Source organism: Simochromis diagramma, unplaced genomic scaffold (genome assembly GCF_900408965.1).
Source record: "Simochromis diagramma unplaced genomic scaffold, fSimDia1.1 OVJJ01000205.1, whole genome shotgun sequence".
In the NCBI taxonomy this organism is placed as follows: Eukaryota; Metazoa; Chordata; class Actinopteri; order Cichliformes; family Cichlidae; genus Simochromis; species Simochromis diagramma.
In genome coordinates, this window is record NW_024386782.1 from 1,923,177 (window position 1) to 1,947,724 (window position 24,548).

The 24,548-nt window shown below is 41.0% G+C and overlaps 1 protein-coding gene across 1 annotated transcript; it reads right to left on the reverse strand.

Moving 5' to 3' along the window:
- Positions 1–1,527: 1,527 nt before the first annotated feature.
- mppe1 (metallophosphoesterase 1) lies at positions 1,528–24,250 on the reverse strand. Its single transcript, XM_040015874.1, has 9 exons — positions 23,674–24,250; positions 23,437–23,545; positions 21,308–21,411; positions 16,197–16,277; positions 9,216–9,324; positions 8,807–8,887; positions 4,568–4,690; positions 4,180–4,320; positions 1,528–2,538 (listed from the first exon to the last, which is right to left on the reverse strand). Exons 1-9 carry the CDS (start codon positions 23,922–23,924, stop codon positions 2,353–2,355), a joined length of 1,185 nt encoding a protein of 394 aa, XP_039871808.1. The 5' UTR covers positions 23,925–24,250; the 3' UTR covers positions 1,528–2,352.
- Positions 24,251–24,548: the final 298 nt, after the last annotated feature.

Below are 24,548 nucleotides of genomic sequence, written 5' to 3' on the forward strand. Positions count from 1 at the left end.
TTTAACTTTGAGATGATCATGATAAACAGTTTTACCTGATTTTACAGTTCTGGTTGATTAAACTTCACAGAAGGCAGGTTCAGCTAATAATGGCTGGCTGTGTGTGCTAGGAGTGCATAGAATTGGACAACAATATTGTGCTAGTTCTGAGTTTTCATGTGACATTTTTAAAAATGTATTGTTACCATAAAACTGAAATCACACATTCAAAACCTGAAATGATTGATGATAAAAAAAACTCGATCCACTTACTATGAAATAAGAACAAAGTGTTGAGAGAAGAGATGATTGAAATTTTAAATACTGATTTAAATCCGTGACATTAGTTGCCAAACTGTAAGTAAGAGATAAGAAGAAGATGGTAAATATAAAGTTTTCCGTACTTAAGTTTTAAAGTTACTAATAAACCAGACATTCCTTCTTTTATGCTAATTAACAAATTCATAAAAAACTACAACAATGCCTCAGCTGACTCCAAAGCCCTATAGCTCAAAAGACTGGTGGGCTGGGGCAGTTAGGTTTCACAGCTTTGGCCCGGTAATGGTAATTACCCATGCAATGGTAATCACCCACCTTGGTTCGTGGGGGAGTCGCATGATTAATAGTGGGCCAACGACCTTCAGCATGACTTAAACAAAGGAGCAGACCCCACCAAGGTGTTAAATATCAGGTGGGGCAAAACTTCTTCACAAATTAAAGAAGTCCAGGTGACTTCTTTTCAAGTTCTCAAGACTATCATATCCATGACTGAGAGCCTACACAGTCACACAACCATTTAAAACAATTTGATCAGTCAGTAAGCTTATACACAAGTGGAAAACGTATAACAGCTCTCAATCTTCCTAGGAGTGGACATCCCAGCAAACTCACCCCAACCTCAGACGGTGCAATGACTCTCAGGCATCATTTAGCAAGTTAAATGTTAAAGTTCATGACAGTACAATTAAGAGTATGGCTCGTTTGGAGAGGATGCCAGGAGAAAGCCTGGCAGCATGGCTGAGGTTTGCAAATGTGCATCTGAACAAACCACAGGATTTCTAGAACAATGTCCTGTCAACAGATGAAATCAAAGTGGACATTTGGCCATAAAGTACAGTGCCACGTCTGGCAGAAATAAAGCACAGCATAGTAGTACAAAGATCTCATTCAAGTGTAATGAAAATCATCATGATGATGATTTCAGGCTTGTTTTGAAGCTACGGGACCCGAGCACCAGCAGTCATTAGGCTGACCAAGTCTGTATACCAAAGTATTCTAGAGTCAAAACCATCTTTTTAACCACAGCTAAAAAGATGAAACTGGGTCACAGTTAAGGTCTGTTCTATAGAATTTATAATCCAATCAATCAATAAATAGTGAATAATTTAATATAAAATAAACATAGTGTATTAATCCTGCACATTATTAAAGTAAAAAATGAAGGTACTTTGTTATACTGTTGCTAAAAGCTGTTTTCTCAGTTATAAAATGACTAAAATAAAAAACAACCAAGCAAACCAAAGGCAAAAAACCCCAAATGAAAACAAATTTTGAACCGATTTTTTTATATTTTATTTCACATGAATCTGCAAACATAAAATATTTGTACCTATATATTAAGGATTTTGTCTGTCGCGTGTGATAACATCCTCCCTCGTCCACCAGAAAACTGTGAAACAGGCTTTAAGATTCTGATTATTTATTATGTACAGTTCATCAGAAACGTTCCAACGATTTGGCAAAAAACCTTCACAAACATTTGGCACAGAAAATCAGCAACAATATCTTTTTGTTTTTTCTCTGATATGCGTCATAAAAACAATGAGGAACCCGGATGGACTATCTGACATCGACGACAGAAACGAAGAGTGTTCAGAGTTGAGTGAGATGATCAGTGTGCGTTCACATCGGCTCACAGGTAACATCAGAGAGAAGAGACTTAAAGCACCTTCACCACCTTAAACCAGACCAGGGACAGTTAGTATTTACATATTTACTCCTTTGATTTGTGCTACCCGTGCCACGCATGCGTACTTTCTCACTCAGCGGTGAAGTCAGTGACGGTTACTTTTCCTCCGAGGAAGTTAAAACTGATGATTTGTAAGAACAATTGGGCCTCCGTCACAGGCTCTAACATCACCATCGCCATCCTCAGTACCAGTAGTGATTAACTCTGAGTCCTTTAAAAACATTTAAAAATCATATAATGTCCTTCACAGTGCCTTTAAACACGCGGACAAACAAATCAAGGTTGTGCAAACAGATTTTTTTTTTTCTTGTCGTTATTTTTGGTCCACACAGAGCATCCTCACATCAACTTACACCAAATTACCAGCTTATGGCTCTGTCCCGGTGGGCTGTGGCTAATGTAGTTCACAGAGACTTGTGTTTCCCCAGCAGGCAGAGGCTGAGGCACTGCAGCAGGCCTTTCATCCACAGACAGTGAGCGAGGAACAGCAGCAGCAGGCAGGCGCCGGCCGAGCAGTAAACGCTGATCACCGTGCTCTCCTCCGGCAGGAAACACTTGGACAGCGTGTAACTGCTCGGTGACACCGTCGCCTGGGAGAAGAAAGGGGGGAGAAGTGAGAAATAACATGAGTTAGAGGTGATGAGTAATGTTTATACTGGCAGAGGTGGCTGCTTAGAGCTCTTCGGCCACCAGAGGGCCTCCGAAGATTAAAAATAGCTCATTTTGAGTTCCTTTCTTCCTATTTTTTTTTTATCTGAATGAATTTGGGTTTTTTTATAGCCTGTAAACAAAGGAACAACAGATTCAACAGAATCTCACCTCAGCAGATTGTTTACTATATAATTAAACACTTTATTAAGAAACTATTTGTATGAAAGAAAAACATCTAATTTAGGCCACCTGATTCTAGCTCACTATTAAGTACTGCTGCCTGACATAAGGTGGTTTCGGGGAGTTTGCGTGTCCTCATTGTTCTTGTTGATTTTCTCTGGAGAAAAATCTGAATGTTTCTCTGTCACAGATATTGGACAAAATCATGTTAGTTTAATGCTATCTTTGTTTTCCTCTTAACTTTATTTTAAGAGTTTCTGCTTAAATCAAGTTCAAACAAAAGCCTCCAGAGCAGCAAAGGACAGAGCACATAGTCAGGGACATATTCTCACCTGGAATCAGGATTTTGTAGCTTCTGGGATTTTGAGTTTTTAAAAAGAAGAAACAGGATAATTTCTTTCTCAAATATGTTGGAACAATAACTCAAACCTGAACTTTGAGGTGCTGGTTTGGTTTAATATGCCATTTGTCAGCTCAGGACACTCACAAAAAAAGATTCAAAATCTTCACCTCCTTCCTTGGTGGAAGTGAAATTGATGCAAACGTGGTTGTGGATCACGGATCCGCGGCTGACAAATCTCCAGTAACTTTGTCATGCTGTCGTGCCAATTTGGATTGAAACCTCTGAACAGTTTTTCCAGCACCTTGTTGAATCTAAACCATGAAGGCAGCCATGGAGTCAAAAGGGGGTTCAAATCTCCACTACCCTAAGCAATCATTCATGCTCACATACACGCCTACAGCCCATTTAGATTCGAAACAGTGGCAGACTGGATGTTGGGAGCTGAGGGTCATTTTGACTTGCAATGAATTAGAGCTGCATTTGATGAGCGTAGCAACCTGTCCAGGGTGTACCCCGCCTCTCGCCCCATGACAGCTGGGATAGGTCCAGCCCCCACAACAACTCTGAATAGTATAAGTAGAAGACAATGGATGGATGGATTTTCTATAGATATCTATAGCTGATATATGTATATTTCTTACCTCTATAACTGTGAAGTAAAACCTCATATTGTGCCAGATGTTGTTTGTAACCAACTGCTCAATCCCTATTGATTCTCCTGAGGGAAACATCTGGCACAGCTGCTAAATTCTCTGATGTGTTCATCAGCTAGTTGCTTACAGTGTTTGCATGCTCAGCAGTGGCTTTCAAAGTATATCTGCTGGGGCCAAAAACTACTGTACGCCACTGAGACTGAACCATAACAGTAAGGTTGTGCACTGGGCAGCTAAACAGAGAGAAAAGGCAATCCACACAGAAACAGCCCAGCCATCCGGCAACCTTAATAATCTCTCTCTTTAATACAGATTAATTCGATTATTTTTCATCTATTGCTGTTTGAAAAATGCCGACTTTAATTCGCACACTGTAAAAAGTTCACGATTTTGCTTTCACTCACAAGGATGAAGCTGGGGTTGTTTCTGTTCCTCCAGCTGAAGGATGGCACGCTGATTTCTGGGTACTTGTTGTCATGGAGAACCTCACATCCGCTGTGGGTGTGTCCGCTGAGGATGAGGCGGGGCTTAAACCACTGCAGCAGCTGAGGAGAGAAACCCATAACCGCTTCAGAGGCTGGTTGCTGCTCCCTTACATCACCAGTTTCATCATCACCATCATCATCACCATCGTCGGCTGTTTCTATACGAGACTATTTCTGACGGCGGGCTGTTGTTCGCCGTTTTAATTGGATGAAAACACTTCAGAACAGATCTGCGCTTTGAGAGAAAAGGAAAGAAAAAAAAAAGACAGACAGCGGAGGCGGTGTGGTGAGACTGCAGAGTACTCACTCTCTGTGAGGCCTCCTTCGACAGCACGTCGTACTTCTCTCTGAACAGCAGGTGTCGCTCTTCAGGCGGCGCGGCGTCCTGTCCTGTGCAGCCAGCGTCACTCACTCTGTACAGAGGATAGTGCTGCAGAACGGAGCACACAGTCAGGGAAACGTGCATGGATTCGGATTTTTCACGGAAGAACAGAAAACAGGCCGAGGGGCAGCTCAGTAACAGCATTTCTGGTGTCAAGTTTTTCACGCAGCCACGTAATTCCCCTATCAAACAGTTCATAAATACATCTGCAGTGATCCACGTGTCTAAACAGCCCTTTGCGCAGGGAACATGGAGAATAGCCACGTTCCCCAAAGTTTCACGATGCCAGACATGGTTCTCCTGCCACTCTGCGTTTCACTGGACTTGAACGTGTAATTCTTCCAGATAGAGCGGGCAATCCATCAAAGTCGCTGTCACAGAGGAGAACTGAATCGTAACACTCAACACACCATGACACTCATGACACCTTCTGGACTGAATGATGGTTTTAGTTGAAAGGGCTTCCTCTGAAGGAAGTTTATATAAAGCATGGATCCCAGAGTGTGCGGCGTAACCTCGGTCAGAATTTTCAATCTGTGTCATGTGACTAATTAAACCAATCACCTGCTAAAATCTTGTATATAAATTACAGGACGCTTTTCTCATTTAACTACTTAGTGCCTCTTTATCTCCTCTGTCCTCTCTACCCCGCCTGTGACTCAGGAATCAATCTCAGCACACAATGATGAAGGATGTCTCTGTCCCTAAAATGCATTGGAGAGCCAGAGGAGGCTTGCCGGAGGAGCTATAATCCTTGGATGCACACGCGGAAGTGTTTCTTTGCCTGTTGTGTATAATAATTTAGTGTATAAGGCTCTTTAAACAGCTATCCTCTTTATATGCAGTTTCAGTTATTTAAGTACATCAAACCTTCCTGTGTGCGATTAAGAAAAGCGTCTAATATCTTGTCACACTGTTGCACTGTTACATTTACGATCATAAAATACAACAGCAGTCGGCTAAATAAAAGGAATTTATGATGTGGTTGTGCCAACATCAGATTTAATTGGCATCACTTTAAAATGAACCACAGAGGCGAGGATGTCTCATTTTGTCAAATGACTGACTGCTGCCTCGACTCCTCTCTTCTCGTGTCTCCCTATCGCCTCCTCCGATCTCTGTTGGGAGGGCCTATGAAGCGAGGAGAGGAATCGAGGATGTATCAACTGAGAGATGTAAATGGGAGGTTTTTTAATCATGCTCTCCTTTGTTCGTTGAAATAGCCAAAAAAAAAATAAGACTTGTAAAGTTTCTCAGGTGTTACCTTCTTACTTGTTCAACTTTGGAGCTACAAAACTTTGGTTTAGCACTACAGATGACCATAATAGGATAGTGCATTGAACTAGACTGAGAGACGCACAATATTGCTAAAAGTTTTCACTCATCTGTCTTCACACACATATAAACTTGAGTTGACATCACATCCATAGGGTTTGATATGATGTCTGACCCTTTGCAGCTATAACAGCTTCAGATCTTCTGGAAAGGCTTTCCACGAGGTTTAGGGGTGAGTTCATTGGAATTTTTGATCATTCTTCTAGAAGCACATTTGTGAGGTCAGACAGCCATACAGACAGGTGTTCTATGGGGTTGAGGTCTTCCACACCAAACTCGCTCATCCATGTCTTTAAGGACCTTTGTGCAATGATGCGCAGTCATGTTGGAACAGGAAGGAGCCGCCCCCAAGCACAAAACTGTCCAAAATGTGTTGGTATGCTGAAGCATTAAGAGTTTTTTAAGAGCCCCATAATCCCCCCTCCACCAAACTTTACACTTGGCACAGTGCAGTCAGACAAGTACCGTTCCCCAGGCAGCCACCAAACCCAGGCTCATCCATCGGATTGCCAGATGGAGAAGCGTGAATAGTCACTCCAGAGACCAGATCTCTACTGCTTTAGAGTCCAGTGGCTGCGTGCTCTATACCACTGCATGATGTAAGGCTTGGATGCAGCTGCTCGGCCATGGAAGCCCATTCCATGAAGCTCTACACACCGTTCTTGGGAAATCTAACATCCACATGGAAGTCTGTAGCGACTGCCTCTGCAGATAGTTGTCACCTCTGCACAGTATGCACCTTAGCATCCACTGACCCCACTATGTGATTTTAGATGGTCTTGTTGTTGTTCACTTCCACTTTGTTATTGTTATTATTAAATTTCATAACTGGACTGCACAGTTGGCATCCAATCAGAATACCATGCTGGAATTGACTTAGCTCCTGAGAGTGACCCATTCTTTCACAAGAAGCAGTCTGCATGTCTAGGTGCTTGATTTTATACATGTGTAGTCATGGAAGTGATTGGAACACCTGAAATCAATGACTTGGATGGATGAGTGAATACTTTTGACAATGTGGTGTGTCTCTCTCAAACATTCAAAACTGAGCTTTGCCACAAAAAGGAGCACATATTGTCCTTTTCAGATCTGCACACACAAGCAGCCCGCCATCCTCAAAAAAAAAGTTAATAAAGGCAGTGTCATAGGTAAATGACAGTTAATCTCTATTGCTATTTAATGCAATTTCAAGGGCGCTTCACTTACAGGCACAACTGTTTTCTGCGATCAACTAAAACATAAAACACCTGACCTTTGTGCTGCATATTTTACCATCAGATGCCATAATTTGATGGGTTTGGAGAGAGAGGTGACTGCCACAGTTTTATAACACAGGATAGTGTTATTATGAATTACTGCCTTCATAAGACAGACAATATGTTCACAAATAGTAAATATTCCCTAATTTTCTGCAGCTCTGTACTACGATGGAATTAAAGTTTGAGTTTTTTGTCAGTGTCTGTACAATGATTGATAACCTTTTTTAAGATTCCCAGTTTCAAATATTGAGATCAGTGTATGAAAAAGTGATCCCGTGAGCCAAGAGCTCCATCTTCACGCAGTTTTGTTTTTTCTGTTATTGGCTTAATGTGATATTATTGTGGCATTCTTAGACAACTCTGGCTGTGACCACTGAAACCTTCATTGCCTCCTGCTGAAAGCTTCTGCTTGTGAGGGGCAGCCAATTAGAAGAAAGCGAGGTTAAGTGAGCGAAACAGTTTGAACTGGGGGCCAATTTTTTGAAATTATTTGCAACTGTGGTATGTGGAAAGCAAAAGTAGAAATATGGAGATGGAAAAGCGCATGATAGGTCCCTGTTAAGTATAAAATGTTGAACGTCAACCGTGTGTTTCCAAAATCAGTAATTAAGTATGAAGTTCTAAATATATTAAATGATTACAGGGTCAGCTGAGAGGAAGACCCAAATGCAGATAGAAAGGCTGGATGAAAAAAACCTGACAAAGATCTTTAATTAAAAGTCTGATTAACCATCGTCCAAAGAGGAAAACATCAAAGTCACAAAAGCGAAACTAACCAGGAATGCCAGGAGGCACAGAGGATGAAGGCAAGAAGCTCAGGAGGGAAAACTGACAGTCCAGCAAAGACAGAAAGAAAGACACAGCTAGATATACACAGAGTGCTGATTAAATAGGTCAAAAACAGGAAGTAAAACCACAACAAGACGCACAGAGAACCAAACTCAAAGGTAAACGCGAACACAGACACAGGAAGGAAACGGAGAAAATAGAAACGGAAGAAAAAAAGCAGATGCACACCAAAGAACACAAAATGATTTTTTTGTACATTGAAAAACAGATTGGGTACCGGAAGCGATACCTTCCCAGCACGACTCAAGTTTGACAGACATGCACCGCTCTGCACAGCGGAGAAGAGATTATTATTATTATCGTAGCTGAAGCTGATGTGAAGACTTCAGCATTCTAAATGAAACCATGAGGATATTTTCCAGAAATACTACTTTGTAGAAAGAAATTTTGTGAAGGTCTTTGTGTTGTTTTTCTTCTGCTGGAGCGCAGCAAGGAGATTCTGCCCTTAGGAAAACAAAAAGACTACAACTTTGGAAAATAACTTTTTTTCCCTCCCTTCTTTTGTATCCAGCACAGGCAGCTGAATTTTGCACAAAATGAGGTGTTTGGATTTTGTTTCGTCCACAGCGTAGAGCTGGGACGCCACTCGGGGGCCATAACAGAGACCGATAACGCATTCAGTGTACGCTCGGGTACGCGAGTGTTGAAAAGGCTAATCACGTCTTCCGCTGCTAAATGTTATCAGCTTCTGATGAAGTCTGAGTGGAGTCATGCAGTTTACCTGTAACATGATGGGGGGTGTGGGAGGGTAGAGCTGCGAGCCTTCACAGCCGTCCATCACTCCGCTCCCTGACTGCGCGCTCTGCAGAGGAGAAAACATAAAGAATTCATCAGCTGTCTTGTCCACAACCTCACAAAGCATCCTCAAGCATCAGGTAACATTTTTATTTCATATCGCTACACTGCCTCTGGTTCTGGTGCTGTGTGCAGAAAAAACCCCCCTAAAAACTAAAAACACAAACCACTTCTAATGTGCTTTTATAAACACTGGATGTGTAAGAAGATCAAAACACCTGCTCCGGGTACGTCTTAATTTTCTGTGCGTGCATCTCGAGTGCCAGTGGCAGAGTGCATTCGAGGCGCTGACAGTGTAAAAATGTGCGAAAGACTCCTAGAAATTTTCCTCCCACCTGAAGAGAACAGTTGAGGTCCCTGGAGAGTTTGATCAGCTCTTTTTCCACCGACTGGCAGATGGGACAGCCGTCGCCGTGCAGGGCCACGCTGTTCACCAGCAGAAAACTGACGAGAGAAGGAGATTCTCAGTTAGTCTGGCAGGAAATGTAGGAAAAGCATCGTTATCAACAAAACAACATCCCAGTATCATTGGCTTTTAAGTAGATGGCGAACCTGTTAGAAAACAGTTGCAGTTCTCAAAGCCGCACCTGAATTCGTTTGGAGTTGCGTTTCTGGCCACCTGACAAATCTAAGTCCAATATTCACTCTCTGTTTTTTACCAACTCCAGAGGGAAATATCTGGCTCTGTGTTCGCCAGCTTGCGGATAACTGTGTGCGTCTGCTGTCTGGTGAGCTGAAAACGTGTGATGAGAGTAAACCAGAAGAGTAAAACAATGAGCCGGGCCCGTAAAGGCGAGGGCGAGCTGCGGATCCAGAGCATTAATCTCTGTGTATGTGTGGCCCTCCTTTTTTTTTCGCATTGCCACAATGTTTTCACGTCACCTTTGATACATTATTATAAAATTATTGCTTACAGCTGCTTTAAATAGATCCTAAAACTAGAGCTCACATGGAGGACAAACACTGCTGCACTGTGGGCGTTTTACATCAGCGCCGCTAAAAAAAAAAAGGGAGAAGCACATAACCATTCTCTGGGCTTTTTGTTTAGATCCTTTTATAATATATTACAACACAACAAAAGGCCTGTTCTCATGTAAATGTAACGCAACAAATGCAAATATGTTACAGCACTGCTGCAGGGAGCACAAGCATTTACTGGATGTTTTAACCCTAAAGTGACCAGTCGAGAGTTTCAACTGAAGTAGGATCATTTATGACCTTATTATATTTCATACAAGAACACTGCACATTATCACTATCTATGAGAGACGTTCTAATGTGTTCTAATGCAATTAATTGGCGTTTTTTCAGGTGTTTCAGGTGATTTTTGCTGGAATAAAATCAAGCCCCCAGCCTTGTTGTCTGTCTTTAAACACATTTGTAAAAGAATAGGAAAGCTGCTCCTTTATCACAGCAGGTACTTCTGCATGTTTTGATTTAGCAGTTTTACACCAGATGGCCTTCTGACACAATCCTGAGGGGGGGATACACATTTGTGAAAGAATGGGTTGTTCTAAAAAGCTCACTGAATTCCAACTTGGTGCTGTAATAGGATGCCGACCGGGAGCTTCATGGCTGAGAAGCTCCTGTAGGTGGAACGTGTAGTTGGCACAGTCACAAGTCATCACAATCTTTTATTACTTCCACGCTTCTGTTTTAAATAAAATCTAAACACACATCCTGTTACTAGTTTGTCTGAAATCTTTTGTGCAGAAACATTTTAAACCCAGGTTTCTGCAGCACTGCTCTAATTCTGTTAGCCACGGTTCACTGTCAGCATCATTAAGTGGTGATAAGAATTGTAAAAATCTAAAGCCTAAAAATTATTTTTAGAAGTATACTGGAGTCATTAAGCTCCGTTTTGTCTCTACAAATGAAAATACTAAATGACACATGATGACCGATGACAATTATAAACGAACGTGGACAAGAGAACGTGTGACATCGAGGCACAAAGAAACCAGAATGCCAGTGATGTAGTAGCTCATCTAGCTCTCGATCCACCACAAATCACAGGTTTTATAATGTGTGAAGTACAAAAAGAAAGTGATACGTTTTGTTCTCATAGGTTGGCTGAATTGCACAAACTAATGAGAAATAAAAATCCTCAGTTTGTTTCAGTAAAATCTGACCAGTTCTTGAGGAAATGGAAAAATCTCATGGTCTGTGAGTTTCGTAGATATTTTGGAGAGTTTTCATTATTATTTAGTCTTTTCCGTGACTATTCTTGAATTTTAGTTTTTTGAATTGCTTGGCTAGTTTAGCTGTCCTAGTGTTTTTAGACTTCTTAATAGATATTTGATTCTTTACGTTATTCTTGCCTCCCTAATGTCTTCTTGCATCTTGTTGTCTCTGTTATGTGAGTCCCCATTTAGTTACTTCCTGTTTTATTTTGTAAGTCTGCTCTCTCTGGTGCCTTGTTGCTAGTTCTACTTCTTGTGTTATTGTCTTAATTAGTTTAAGCTGTGCATTGTTAGCCTGGTGTTTCCACTCTCCCCGGTTAGCCTCACGTGTCTATTTACAGCCTCAGCTCCTATCTGTTTAAGTCATACTGTATCACCGTCTGTCTTTCCTTGTGTTTGACTAGGCAGCGCCTGCATCACCTACGACAACTGAGGAAGTTCAGGGTCTCTCCAAAGATCCTCAGGATTTTCTATACAGGCGCTGTGGAGAGCATCCTCACACAGAACATGACATCGTGGTTCGGGAACAGCTGTGTGAAGGACCAAAAAGCTCTCCAGAGAGTGATCCGTACAGCAGAAGCTGCTGCAGGATTGCTCTCCCGCCCGCTTCAGGACACCTACACCAGGAGATGCCGGACTAGAGCAGCGCAGATACTGAAGGACCCGTCCCATCCTGGCAACAAACTGTTCCAACTTCTGCAATCTGGTAGAAGGTTCCGCATCTTCCGGGCAAGGACAGAGAGACTCAAGAGGAGCTTCTATCCCCAAGCCATCCGTGCCCTAAACACACACACCCGCCCTCTCACATCATCTATAATTGACTGAGACAGGACTCTTCCAGACACTAAACCAAGGCACAATGTACATTTCAATTCCTTTAATTTTAAATATGTTTATATTGTCTATCCTGTAAAATAGTCAGATATCTATTCATATTAATGTACAGAATTCACCTGCTTGCTGCTACTACTGCACATTCACCCAGTGTATATACTATATGTATATATATATATATATAATGTTCTTCCTCTACACCCCCCCCCCAATTTTTGCACATGTCGAGGAGCGTGTCAGGCTACATTTCACTGTGTGTTATACTTGTATAACTATGCATGTGACAAATAATAAAGAACCTTGAACCTTGAACCTTGACTTAATACCCTGCATTTGTTTCCCTTTCCTGCGAATACCTGACAGAACCGTGCCTGTAAAATGGCAAATATGACCGTGACCTTCAGCACAATTCTGGTAAATACGTATTCAGCGATCACTTAGTTGGCTTCTGGGTTTTTGTGAGTTCATGATTCATTTTGGTTTTAGAATAATCTATGTGGGAGTTTTGTTCCTAGTTTCTTTTGTATTATATGTTATCTTGTTTATATTCCTCACTATCTCCCTGGGTGAGCCTTTTATCTTATCAGTTGGTTCTTAGTTTTTCTATTTATAGAGGAGTTGCTTTAATTTAGCCCCCCCTCCTTCCTTCTAGAAGTAAAAAGGGCCTTGTTTGTTCTTATGGTTCAAGTTTCAGTTGTATTTAGTTGGATGCCTTCAGTGTTCTATTCTAGGCTGTGTTGTGTGTCAAGTTAATCTCGTTTCCCCCATTTTTCTTATTTTCTACTTTTATTTTATCAATAGTTTAATCTTTCATTTGACTAGTTTCACTTCCTCTCCCTGCCCTCACTGACTCTCTAGCTGTGTTTGGTTATCCAACTGGTTTCTCTTATCTCATTGCATATATTGTCTCATCCTTCACTTTTCCTATGTAGCATTGTCCATGTCACTGTTTTCCCAGTCCTGTGTTCTCATTGTTCTCTGTATATTCCTGGTCTTTGTCTTTTTGTTCTCTGGATTTTCTACCTTGCTTATTATCTTAACCATTAAATGCTTGCTTTCACTTTAACTCTGCTTCTTGCATCCTTCATTTGGCTCTAGTCACGCAGTGGTTCCTAACATTAGTTCCATTGAAAATGAGTTAACACAACCAACATCATCAAACTTTTTAACCCTGTAAAGCCTGAGCCATGAAATAACTTATTTTTTATTGATTCTTCTGACAATTTAAAAAAAAAAAAAGACTTATCTAAATTTCAAATATATCGTGCTATGTAGTCTTAAAATCTCATGTATCAAATATGATACATCTGGTGCAATAGAATTAAGTGGCTTTTTAAAATTATTAGATATATTTGGTCATTTTATACATGTAGATTTCAGTTCCTCAAATAACTACATCTTATGGACATTGACTTTTTTTTTTTTTTTTTTTTTGACGTATTTTTACATCAACCATTTGAAAATATCCCAACACATAAAACTGGAATCCTTGATGCAAAATGAAAATATTATTTTTCACACAATTAAAAAAAAATTAAAGGGAAAATGACAATGAAAGTCATTTTTGTTTATATTTATTACAGACTTTGCCTTGATTACTCAGACTTTGGAAAACATCTTGTTTCATTATATTTAAAAAACCCAAATTCGTATTTAATCAGATTTCTTTGAAATATAATTCAAATGAGGGGGAAAAAAACTAAATGTGATCTGTTGCACTCTGGCAGTGTCAGGGTCCCTGGGTCTGAGCTCAGACCCAGGGACCCTGAGCAGTCATGGACTTGTATTATAATATATGTATTTTTGGTATTGCTGTCCCTCGTTCTCCCTGCTTGTAGATATGCGTGTGTGGGTGTGGATGCAGGTGTTTCTGAGAGCACCTGTTTACAGGCAGCTTCAGGCATGGTGGGTGTGGCCCTGTCAGGTGATTGGCCACACCTGAAGACCATGACACACCTGCAGCTGATCAGGCCTCATCGGAGGAGCTACTTGAGAGTGTGGTGGAGCTCTCTCCGACACTGGATCGTTGCGTGGCTTCACATTAGTCTCTCGACCGGTTTCCTAGTTTAGTCTGCTGCATTATGGTGTGTCTGACGGCTGCCTCTGTTATTTTCCCAGGAGTAGCGTGGAGATGAGAGGGCAGCGAACACCCCATCGTATGATGTAGGATTCATATTTGAATGACCGCAAGCTGCCCATTTCCTAAGGCACTGAAGGGGCCTCAAACCATAACATTTCAGAGCTGGTATGATCCTCTCCTGGAGGCTGTCTCTGCTCTGTGCCAAACATGCATCCTAACTCTGAGCATGTCGCACATTTTTTCCACAGGTCTGCTCTTTGTCTGCGTATTCACACACACACACACACACAAACCGTTGTTTGTGGACAGCAAAGGCTCTTCTCCTGGCATGCTTTGCATACAGGTCCAATTTTCTGACTGCAGAAGCAACTCGGTTACCTGCAGATTTCTTCCTGACATTTGTGTTCCTTCAGTTTTCTTCTTGAGTTTTCTGGGCCTGGCAGTCCTGCACAGTTTGGGAGTCACTTTTAACTCTCTGCCACTTGTACATAATTTTCCTTGCAGTCTAATGATTTATTTCAAATTATTACAGACTTCAGTCTTTTTCCTGAAGACTCTAGGGGGCTCTTTAGATCTTGGCCTAATGGCGCACCATATTTCAGTGGCAAAAAAGACCAACAAGAAGTTTAAAATAAGATGTCTGCTACTCCCACAGGCAGCTCTGATAATCAGCAAACCTAACAAATATATGTAATCCTAATATAAGCCATACTTTTTCCATGTGACTGCTTCATTTATGCCATAAATTACCATGTTAACTAATAAATGTCCATTTATCGACTCATTTGTTTTATCACCATTATTAACAGGCACTGTTTCAAATATGTTTAAATGACTGATTAGACTGCCGGAGGAAATCATTCCCACATGTTATAATTTTACAATTTATTAATATTTAATAGGGCTTTTTTTTTTTTTTTTTTTTTACTCTGCACAGCCAAGTTATTGTATTATATTCAACTTTCACGTGTTAGTCTACTGAATTTCATTTAGATTTTCACTTTTGGAGATCCTTTGTTATTTTTTTTTTTCTATTTAATTGAGCTCTTTTACCATTTAGGTTTTTTTTTTTTTTTTTTTTTTTATTTGAGGATCTATTCTGCTTTGTCTTACAGTCACGTGGAAAAAACCATCTTGTTTAAGTTCAAGTTTTATGTATCAGGACATAGTAAAACATCATCTGGTTGCCAGGCCTCAGTTACCATGTTAACATTCATGACAACATGATTTTTAAAAAAGCTGAATAAGTAAGGCTTGAAAGACTTTTTTTTTTTTTTTTTTTTTCCTACAAGAAACATTGCAGCATGGCTTAGGTTTACATCTGAACAAACCTCTTCTGGAACAATGTCCTGTGGACAGATGAAACCAAAGTGGACATTTGGTCATAAAGCAGCACCCCTGGCAAAACCCACACACAGCATATCAACAGAAACGCCTCGCACTGATTGCCACACACAGCAATCGAAGAGTCACGATTTGCGTTTGTTTTTCAGCCACAGGACCAGGGCAACTTACTATCATTGAGTTGACTGTGAACTTCACCATAAACCGAAGTATTCTAGAGTCAAATGTGAGGAACGTCTAAAAAAAATAAATAAATAAAAGGATCACGGTACTGCTGTGTCAGGACTTTAAGAGAGTTGTGAATGAAAGAATGCCCACAAAGAAGAGCGGGACAAAATTCGACAAATGTAAGCAGAAAACAACTACTTCAAGTGATTCGACAGGCTGGTGAGTCTTCGTCTTTTAAATAATGGCACAGTCTAACATGCCATAGGTTGCTGTTCATGTGAGGTTGTATTTATGTCATTTTAAGACGTGCTAATATGTCCTGACGGGTAAACCCTACAAACAAGACTGTATCTAATTTTCCTGAGCGTTTCTCCTTTATTTAAGCTGTCCTGTAACAAGTTGTGTTTAAAGCTGAACACAAGAATTTCACAGTAGTTGAATATTAAATAAAGGATCTCATCTTCATCCTATCTTATAATCCATCATATTATGGAGGGTACTTTGTTTTTAAAACTGAGCGCAATCTCCCGACACACAATTAAGACCCCGGGAACAGTTGCCTGGCTCGTCTAAAAGCACCTCTGTGGCACAGGCCGACTCAGGGGATTAAACCGTCGGCCTTCCCGCATGCTGAGTCACATGTTTGTCCTGCAGGCGTGTCACCAGTTTTTATGTTTACATTTATGTTTCACCCTCCCGTCACTCACTTGACGCCCTTTTTGGTGACGATCCTGGTGGAGGAAGCGTTGAAGACCTTCTCAAACCGCTGCAGCTTGAACCAGTCCATCCTGCAGGGAGACACAATACGCTCATCACACAGCACAAAAACCTGCTGCTCAGTCTGCCGTGTCTGCCTGTCTATCACGCACCGTTACATAACAGCTGTGCCAGCATGCTTCCCGCTGCTCGGCTAGAATCAAACCACATAGGAGCATGTCTACAAAAGCTCACATTTCTGAGTCACACATGTCAAATACCAAGCATTTAAAAAAAAAAGCATGACATTGTGTTTTCTTCCCCTGAGAAATTAAGAAAAGAGTCTCCTATAAGAAGGCTGTTACATGCTGGACACAATGAACACAACTTTTCTGCAATTTAATGCAATCCATCACAAAAAATGTAGTTTAAAGAAATTACCAGAAAGACAATAAAACCTCAGTGAAACCATCTTATTAAAAATAAAAGCTAAAATCTTTTTCCTTTATGACTTTTCTATGGGAATTCTTAACAAAGGCAGTGACGAAATAAATAAATAATCGCTCATCTTCTGCTTTCTTTTTTTTAATAATTTCTTTTTTGATTTCTTCTTAATTTTGCTCCGAATATCACCACAATCTTACAAAATCTTATCAGGGTTTTTTAAACAAATAAATCTCCTTCCTGAAAACGTTGGGCCAACCAACAAAACAAAAAAAGCACATATTAACATAATTTCTTAATGGCCTTTGAAATCAGTGGGCTCTGTCATAACTGGCCACAGCTGAATATGAAGGGTTGCAAGATGATTAGCCATTAAGGAGGGAAAAAAAGAAAACAAAATTACCTTTAATTTTAAGGCCATTTAACTCTCCTTTTGTCTTGTAAAATATTTGACATTTTCTCATCATCGGGGTGATAAAAATGACGCTTAAAGAAGGTAAAACTTGGCTTTCAAGTGCTAACAGGAAACCTCTGATGAAGGGCTGCGAGTTGCCATTTTTTCCCTGCTTGAATGGGTCACAACATAAAAAAGTGGGGCATGTGAACGCCATTTCAAAGCCTTTTCCATGACTTGGACTTGAGACAGCTTGATGTCCAGAGTTTTGTCTTTGAACACTCTCAAACATGCCGCGTATAGGAGGAGAAGCCGTGCTTGTCAGAAACTTCCATTAGAGCATAAAGAAAAGAAAAACTACCGTGTCATAACTGCACTGAAGGGAGGATGTGGCGACAGTTGATCAATTAGATCAAATGATCTGTTCAATAGTTTAAAAAGCATGCTGAGAAAACATGTCAAAGGTTTGCACACTATTTGGCTCCAATTTAACCATGCTTGAACAAAGTATCTTCTTTGGACTTGTGTTGCTTTCCTTTCGGTGTATCTCGCACCTAAAAGATGTTGTATAGATTTGTGTAGGTCTGAAGGAATATTGTAAGATGACCAGGAAATTCGATGAGGGGCACATTGTGATTTATTTAGTGTGTCTATTTTATTCTACAGTTATCCAATCCAATCCAATCCAATTTTATTTATAAAGCACTTTAAAATACCCAGCACAGGAACATAGTGCTGTACAGAAAATAAGTTAAAACAATAGAATAACAGAAAACAGCAAAATAAATAAATAAAACACATAAAACATAAAATTAAAACAGCCCTATATTAAAACAAAAACAAGATAAAACAGCATCGAATCACCTAAAAACAACTGAAATAAAAATAAAAACCAACATCTCACGTGGTGTCAAAGGCCAGGGTAAAGAGGTGGGTTTTCAAGAGTGACTTAAAAACAGATAAATTAGTGGCCTGTCTAATCTCTAAAGGAAGCTCGTTCCACAGTTTGGGAGCTGCTACAGCAAAAGCACGATCTCCTCTAAGTTTACGCCCAGTCCTGGGTATCTTCAGGAGCAGCTGATCAGCTGACCTGAGAGAGCGGGTGGGTGTATAAGGCTGTAGCAGCTCAGAGAGATAAGATGGGGCTAGGCCATGGAGAGCTTTAAAAGTAAATAAAAGAATTTTAAAATGAATCCTAAAAGAAATGGGCAGCCAGTGAAGTGAAGCTAAAACAGGGGAAATGTGCTCAAACTTTCGAGTGCCAGTTAAAAGATGAGCTGCGGCATTTTGCATTTTGTAGTTGACTAATATATGATGCGCCGACCCCAATATAAAGTGCATTACAGTAATCCAGCCGAGTGCTAACAAAGGCGTGGATCACTGTCTCAAAGTGCTGCCGTGAAAGAATTGGCTTTATTTTTGCCAGCTGCCTGAGGTGAAAGAAGCCAGATTTTACCACTGCCTTAATTTGATTATTAAACTTCAGATCACAGTCCACCTTGACCCCCAGGTTTGTGACAGTTGGCTTAACATACTGGGTCAGGGAATCTACATACACATTGGGGGTCTCGGTGGGGCTACCAAAAACCATCACCTCTGTCTTTTTATCATTGAATTTTAAAAAGTTAACAGACATCCAAGCCTTAATGTCATCGAGACACTGAAGTAATGGCTGTGTAAGGTATCTGCCTTTTTTCTTTAGAGGGACATAGATCTGACAGTCATCAGCATAAAAGTGGAAAACAATGCCGTGCTTTCTCAGTACAGAACCAAGCAGATATAAAGAGAAGAGGAGGGGGCCTAGAACTGAGCCCTGTGGGACACCACACAAGAGGGGAGCGGAGGACGACACATAGTCACCGAGACTGACACAAAAAGTTAGCCCCGCCAAGTAGGACCTGAACCACTCCAGTGCTGTGCCCCTAATGCCCACCAGTGCTCCAAACGAGAGAATAAAATGGCACAATCCACGGTATCAAACGCAGCTGTCAAATCTAAAAGCACAAGAACAACACAGTCCCCAGCATCAGTCGCTAAAAATATGTCATTAAAAACTTTTAAAAGGGCTGATTCAGTGCTATGAAAGGGTTTAAAACCAGATTGGAAAACCTCTGACACATTTTGCTTTTCCAGGAAGGCCATTATTCGGCTGTAAACTACCTTTTCAAGAATTTTGGAAAGAAAAGGTAGTTTGGAGATAGGCCTGTAATTTGCAAGAACCGTAGGATCAAGAGCAGGTTTTTTAATCAGGGGTTTGACTACTGCATGTTTAAAATCTTTAGTTAGAGAAAGATCAGGTGAACTTGAGCCATCCATAAGTTATGCTGCTATGGGCTCATGACGCTGGAAGACTTCCCATGATACACTGAACACTTCTTCTTCACTCCATATGGAGTTGGTTTATATGCTGCTATTATATTATCTAATTATTATGAATAATGTCATAAACGTTTTTTCTTCCCTCTGCTGTGGCGTGAGTTTTGTCCTGTTTGCTGTTCGTGGTCTCTGTGTGTTGTACCTTTGTTTTCCCCTCATTCCCTAACCGGTCATCAGGACTTCTTCCTCCCTGATGTTCTTTGCTTATAAGGAATTGCTGGTTTTCCTTTCTCTAATACTGCATGCACTTGATCTCACAAAGAACCTAGAACATGCAGATTGTTTTTCTTTATAGTCTCTGAAATAACTTGTCGTTAAAGATAAGACTTATAGAATCAAGATCTTCTGTGCAGCCGTTAGCAACATCTCCTCACAGCAAGAAGGCCGAACCTTCCCGAGGCCGTTCTGTGTGGAGTCTGCATGATCTCGCTGTGCCCAGCGACATGCACGTTAGAATAACTGGTGAGTCTAAAGCAGCTGTGGATGTGAGGTAGATTAAGCGCTTAAAGTATAAAAAATAAAAGTGCTGTTTGGGTAAATTTTCTTGGTCAGCACTACATAACTGCAGTTCCACTTCAGTGTGACGCCACATTTTCCTTCCTTCTTTTTATCCAACCTGCTATCAATATAATCATGTAATCTTTTTACTGATTTTATTTATTTTTTAACACTTATTTTTACAGACACTTTGTGTTTTGCATAATGTATCTGAAAATGCATTCTGCTTCGGTTTATCAGACTTTACATTTTCCGTTGTTTTGCCGTTGGTGTTAACATCCATCAGATCTCCAGTGAACCGCAGAGGGTTGGGGTTAAGTTGCATTTTAGCCAGAAGCCAAAAGAGACTATTTTCAAAAAGTAGACGATGCTGCCTGTTATTCCTCCATAGTTCTTCTCTTGTAATATTTCTATTTGGTCGTGCAGATGGAATTACTATACAAATGGGTTGATGTGAACCTAACCCTAACCAGAACCTGGTGGGTGTTAAGAGGAAGATTTCTGGCTTTCCGTACAATTTCTTGCTTTTGTGTCTCTGTCAGAACAATTCAAATTAATTATAAGAAGTGAGATTTAAACACAAAGCCCACAACCTCATGTTATATGTCACTCTGGAATGCAAACAACTGACGTCAGTACAGCAGGCAGTATTCAAACACCACCAAACGAACAATACCAGCAGTTCATTAGTCTGTCAATATTTAACATGTAGCACAAACCTCCCTCTTTACAGCTCAGTACTGTCTTGAAACAGCTGGGCACAGCTGTAGCTTCCAGCAAATGATAATCAAGCAGTGTATTTGTTGCTGAATATTTCCATCTGTGGATTAATACACGCTTGCTGCATTACCAAGCTGCATGACGGAAATGTGAGACTGCCTCCAATAAAAACACTACCGTTAACACCGATATTAGTAAATCTCTTAGTTTTTAATGTGACTTGTTAATATATACTACGGTGAAAGCACCACATTACTGCTACAGCAACAAGACAAAGCAAAGACCCTCCAGCGATGGCTTCAGACCTGACTGCATGTGCTGCATCCAGCCACTGCTTTGTCTTATTAAAACTGCCTCATGGAAATATTCAATCGCCTCCTTGCAGTTTATGTAATGTAGACAAAGTCCTCTTGCTGTGCGGTGTAGTAGTAGGAGAGACAGTTATTGACTTTTTTTGGGTGCCACATTTAATGTTTCTCTTGCTTTAAAAACTTTTCAAGGAGGCAGGTATTTCTGTAACTAGGGCAACAAAGAATAGCGCTGAAAATCGTTCATACTGAGTCAGAGGTAAAACCTGTGCTTAATAGAGAAGTCCCTCAGGCAAAGGCCAAGTAAAACCAGATCAACCGGTCGCAGAGTAAAGGTTATGTAATGAAAACTGAAAAACAATAGCATACAGAATGTGCTTACTCGTAATGGAAACCGATGTCATGATTTCCAACCAGTACAACCAGTTCCGTGTCAGTGGAGTGTCTGAACATCCTGTGGAAGCGACGCACGTCGTCCTCCCAGTGCTGCGGAGAGAACGACACGAACACAGCTGAAGTTTCAGGCCTCAAACAAGAAAAACTCCCCGAAGAAGCTCACAAGCGTTAATGGGATCTCTGAGGGTCGCCCGGCAGCCCCCACGGGCGGCTGAGATGAGTTGCTTTCATTCAGATTCAGTTTTGCTTCTGCGGGACTGAAACTGCACACAGAAACAGCCTTTAATTGCATCAATGCTGTGGGTTTCATACGTCGTGTCTCTTATTTATAGAATTTATAGGATGTGGGAATTTGGAGCAGTTTTCATCTCTGATTTGGCCACATTTTCAAACTAAATGTAACTATTTATTAATCAGTTAGGTGATTTAGGGGATTAATGAGTGTGTGGGAAAGTATTTGGATTAAAAAAGCAGAAGATTTGATTCTTTTTAGTAATTTTTAGTTAAACAATATTTGGTTGTCTGACTGTCGGATAAACAAAGCCGGCAGTTTTTCCGAACATTTACAGAAGAAAGAGTGAAAGGAAAATAAAAGGAACTAATACTATAGTTTGGTGTGTTTCTCTGCTTTTAAGCATTTATTGTTTCTGCAAACTCACGGCACTGAATCCTCCAGGAAGATGCCTCAAACAAATCGTAAATCAAGCACATAACACCAAATATCATCGTTTTCAAGTTCTTCTATTTCACGATAAGCTGGTTTTCTTCATTTTTTAACACCATATGTTCAATATCGTTTGGTTTTTGGTCAATTTCTGAGGCTTGAGACAAAATAAACACTTGGTAGATTTACAGAATGAGCAAATAGGAGACTATTTCACTAACAGAGTGAGCTTTAGAGTCAGTTGTAAGGCGAATACGACACCCTCGCCTTGGTTTTCATTCAAAACAATGAGACTGTCGACAGAAAATAAACCAAACATATTTGAGCGCAGCTTCACATTTTTAGACGTTCTCGCTCTGCAAATTTAAAACTGGTGAATGATATTTGAGAACACGCTTCTTTTTGCTTACACTGAATAGCTTTTCTTTGTGGGACAAGTTTTGAGGCTACAACCAAAACGATGAAGCATTTGATCAGTTGGGTTGCTCGCAGAATGAATGGTTATGGAACTGTTGGTCATTCATCAAGCAAACATCCAACACGGCTCCTGAATTTGGGGTCTGAAATGTGCCAATTTGTTTCTATATTACTCTTTATACTGATTTAATTTAAATAAGTAGGGTTTTGGACTGTTAGCAGAGCAAAATGGGGACAATTTTGCACCATTTATTACTCTTAGCATATTTTATTCTGTGTGCAAGCTATCAGCTCTAAATCCTTCAAGTGGAAGCCAGTCACGTCGTGAATCAACCACAAATGCTAAAATCATCATGCTTTTCTTTCTTTCATACCACTGTACGTTGAACACCTTTGCCCTTGTGGTCAGTTTTCTAACCACAATAACTAATTTCAAGATGTCCTCTTAAGCTGCAGGAGGAACTCCTCAGACACAAATGAGGCAAATGATTAGCCAGCTAAAGAAATAAATGACAGACTGATCTATTCACCTGCTGCAGATCAAGTCTCAGTACTCTCAGCGTGAATTCAAACACGCAGGCCCTTCCTGTTTTAACACAATACAAATTAAAAGAGTTGCCATTCAAAGAGTGAAAATGAGGAGGAATCAGCGAGTGGGTGGGTGGAGGGAAAAGTAGATTAGAGGAGATTTTACTGTCTGAGGCTTTGTGTTGTGTTCCTCTCGCTCCACTTGCTTCTATCTGTCTTGACAGATCCCATTTTATAACCCAGTAATAGATTTCTGAGCATTCCCAGAAGCTCCCCCCCAACACACCAGGATGGATGTACCACAGCGGGCTAAGAGGATACCTGGTGCAGCTGTTTTCCTCAAAAACCTGCAGCCTCTGGGGCCCGGATGGTAATAAGATTAGGATTATTATGACCAGAGAACACGGAGCTTCTGCTCTGCATCCACATACTCGAACATCATCATAATTATTATAATGGGGAGGTGCAGAGCAATGCAAGAAGAAAAACAGGGAGCTCTACATTACCTTCTGCGAGCTCCACTTGCCTTCGTCGAAGATGTCCCCGAGAATAAAGACTATCTCGGGCCTGAGCAGCCACAGAGCGGTCTGGAAAGCCCTCTCCATCTGCCATTCCCTGCGCGTTTGGACACAAGTCAGCGTTATTGGATGTTGTTGTTTACAAATCACTCCTGCAGAGCCCCGGGCACAGACGGACGGATGGAGGGCAAATATATATGAGAATACATGCAAATGAATTATTACCTCCTCAGCTTGTCAAACCAGTGTCCTCCGACGGCTCCGAGGAGGTGCGTGTCCGACAGCACCATAGCGCGGACCGCAGAGTCCACCGAGTGGCCGTCGATGCCCTCTCCGCCGCGAGCATGGCTGATCTTCGGCCAGGCGCACTTGAGGATGGTCGGAAAGTAGATGAGATACTCGCAGAAGAAGAAGGCGCCGCCGACCACCCCAATCAGCACCACCGCAACCACCCATTTGACGCTAAACCTCGGCATTTCTTTGTTATTCGGCGTTCGGGATGCCCTGAACTGGCGCACTGGCGGTGATGGAGCGGTCCATGAGGCATCTTCACCTCTTCCAGACCCCACGGTTTAGGTCTCCAGCCGCGTGATGCTCATGGCAAGCTCATCTGGATAAAAACAGGCTTCGCGTGGAGTCCGGTTGATTCCGAAAATAAGAGAAAGAAAAACAAAGTTTTAAAATGCGCCTTGATTTCAGGGGGACAGCAGTGAGAGAGAGCGAGCAGCCGCCAGCCGCTGTTTCTCAGTCGTAGGCTCTCATGCGTTAAGCTGGAAACAACACATCCGGTGTGCGTTTTCAAAATAAAACGGGTGACACGATATCTAGGGCACACAAAAACTCCATGCTTTCTGTAGTACAGTATATAGTATATATTTAGGCTTTCTTAAGGTTCAGAAAGTTTCTAAAACTTAAATTATTCTGGAACTAATTTAAATACCTTTGGATTCAGGCTCCACACTGGGTCAAGCCTTTATATATATGCCTGTAGTCCAAAGACTGTAGGCTAATTGGTGATAATAAACTGACCATAGGAGTACCATACTCTTGTAAAACATTAATGATAAACCAACTTTAACTTGTTGTCTTTCAGCTAATCA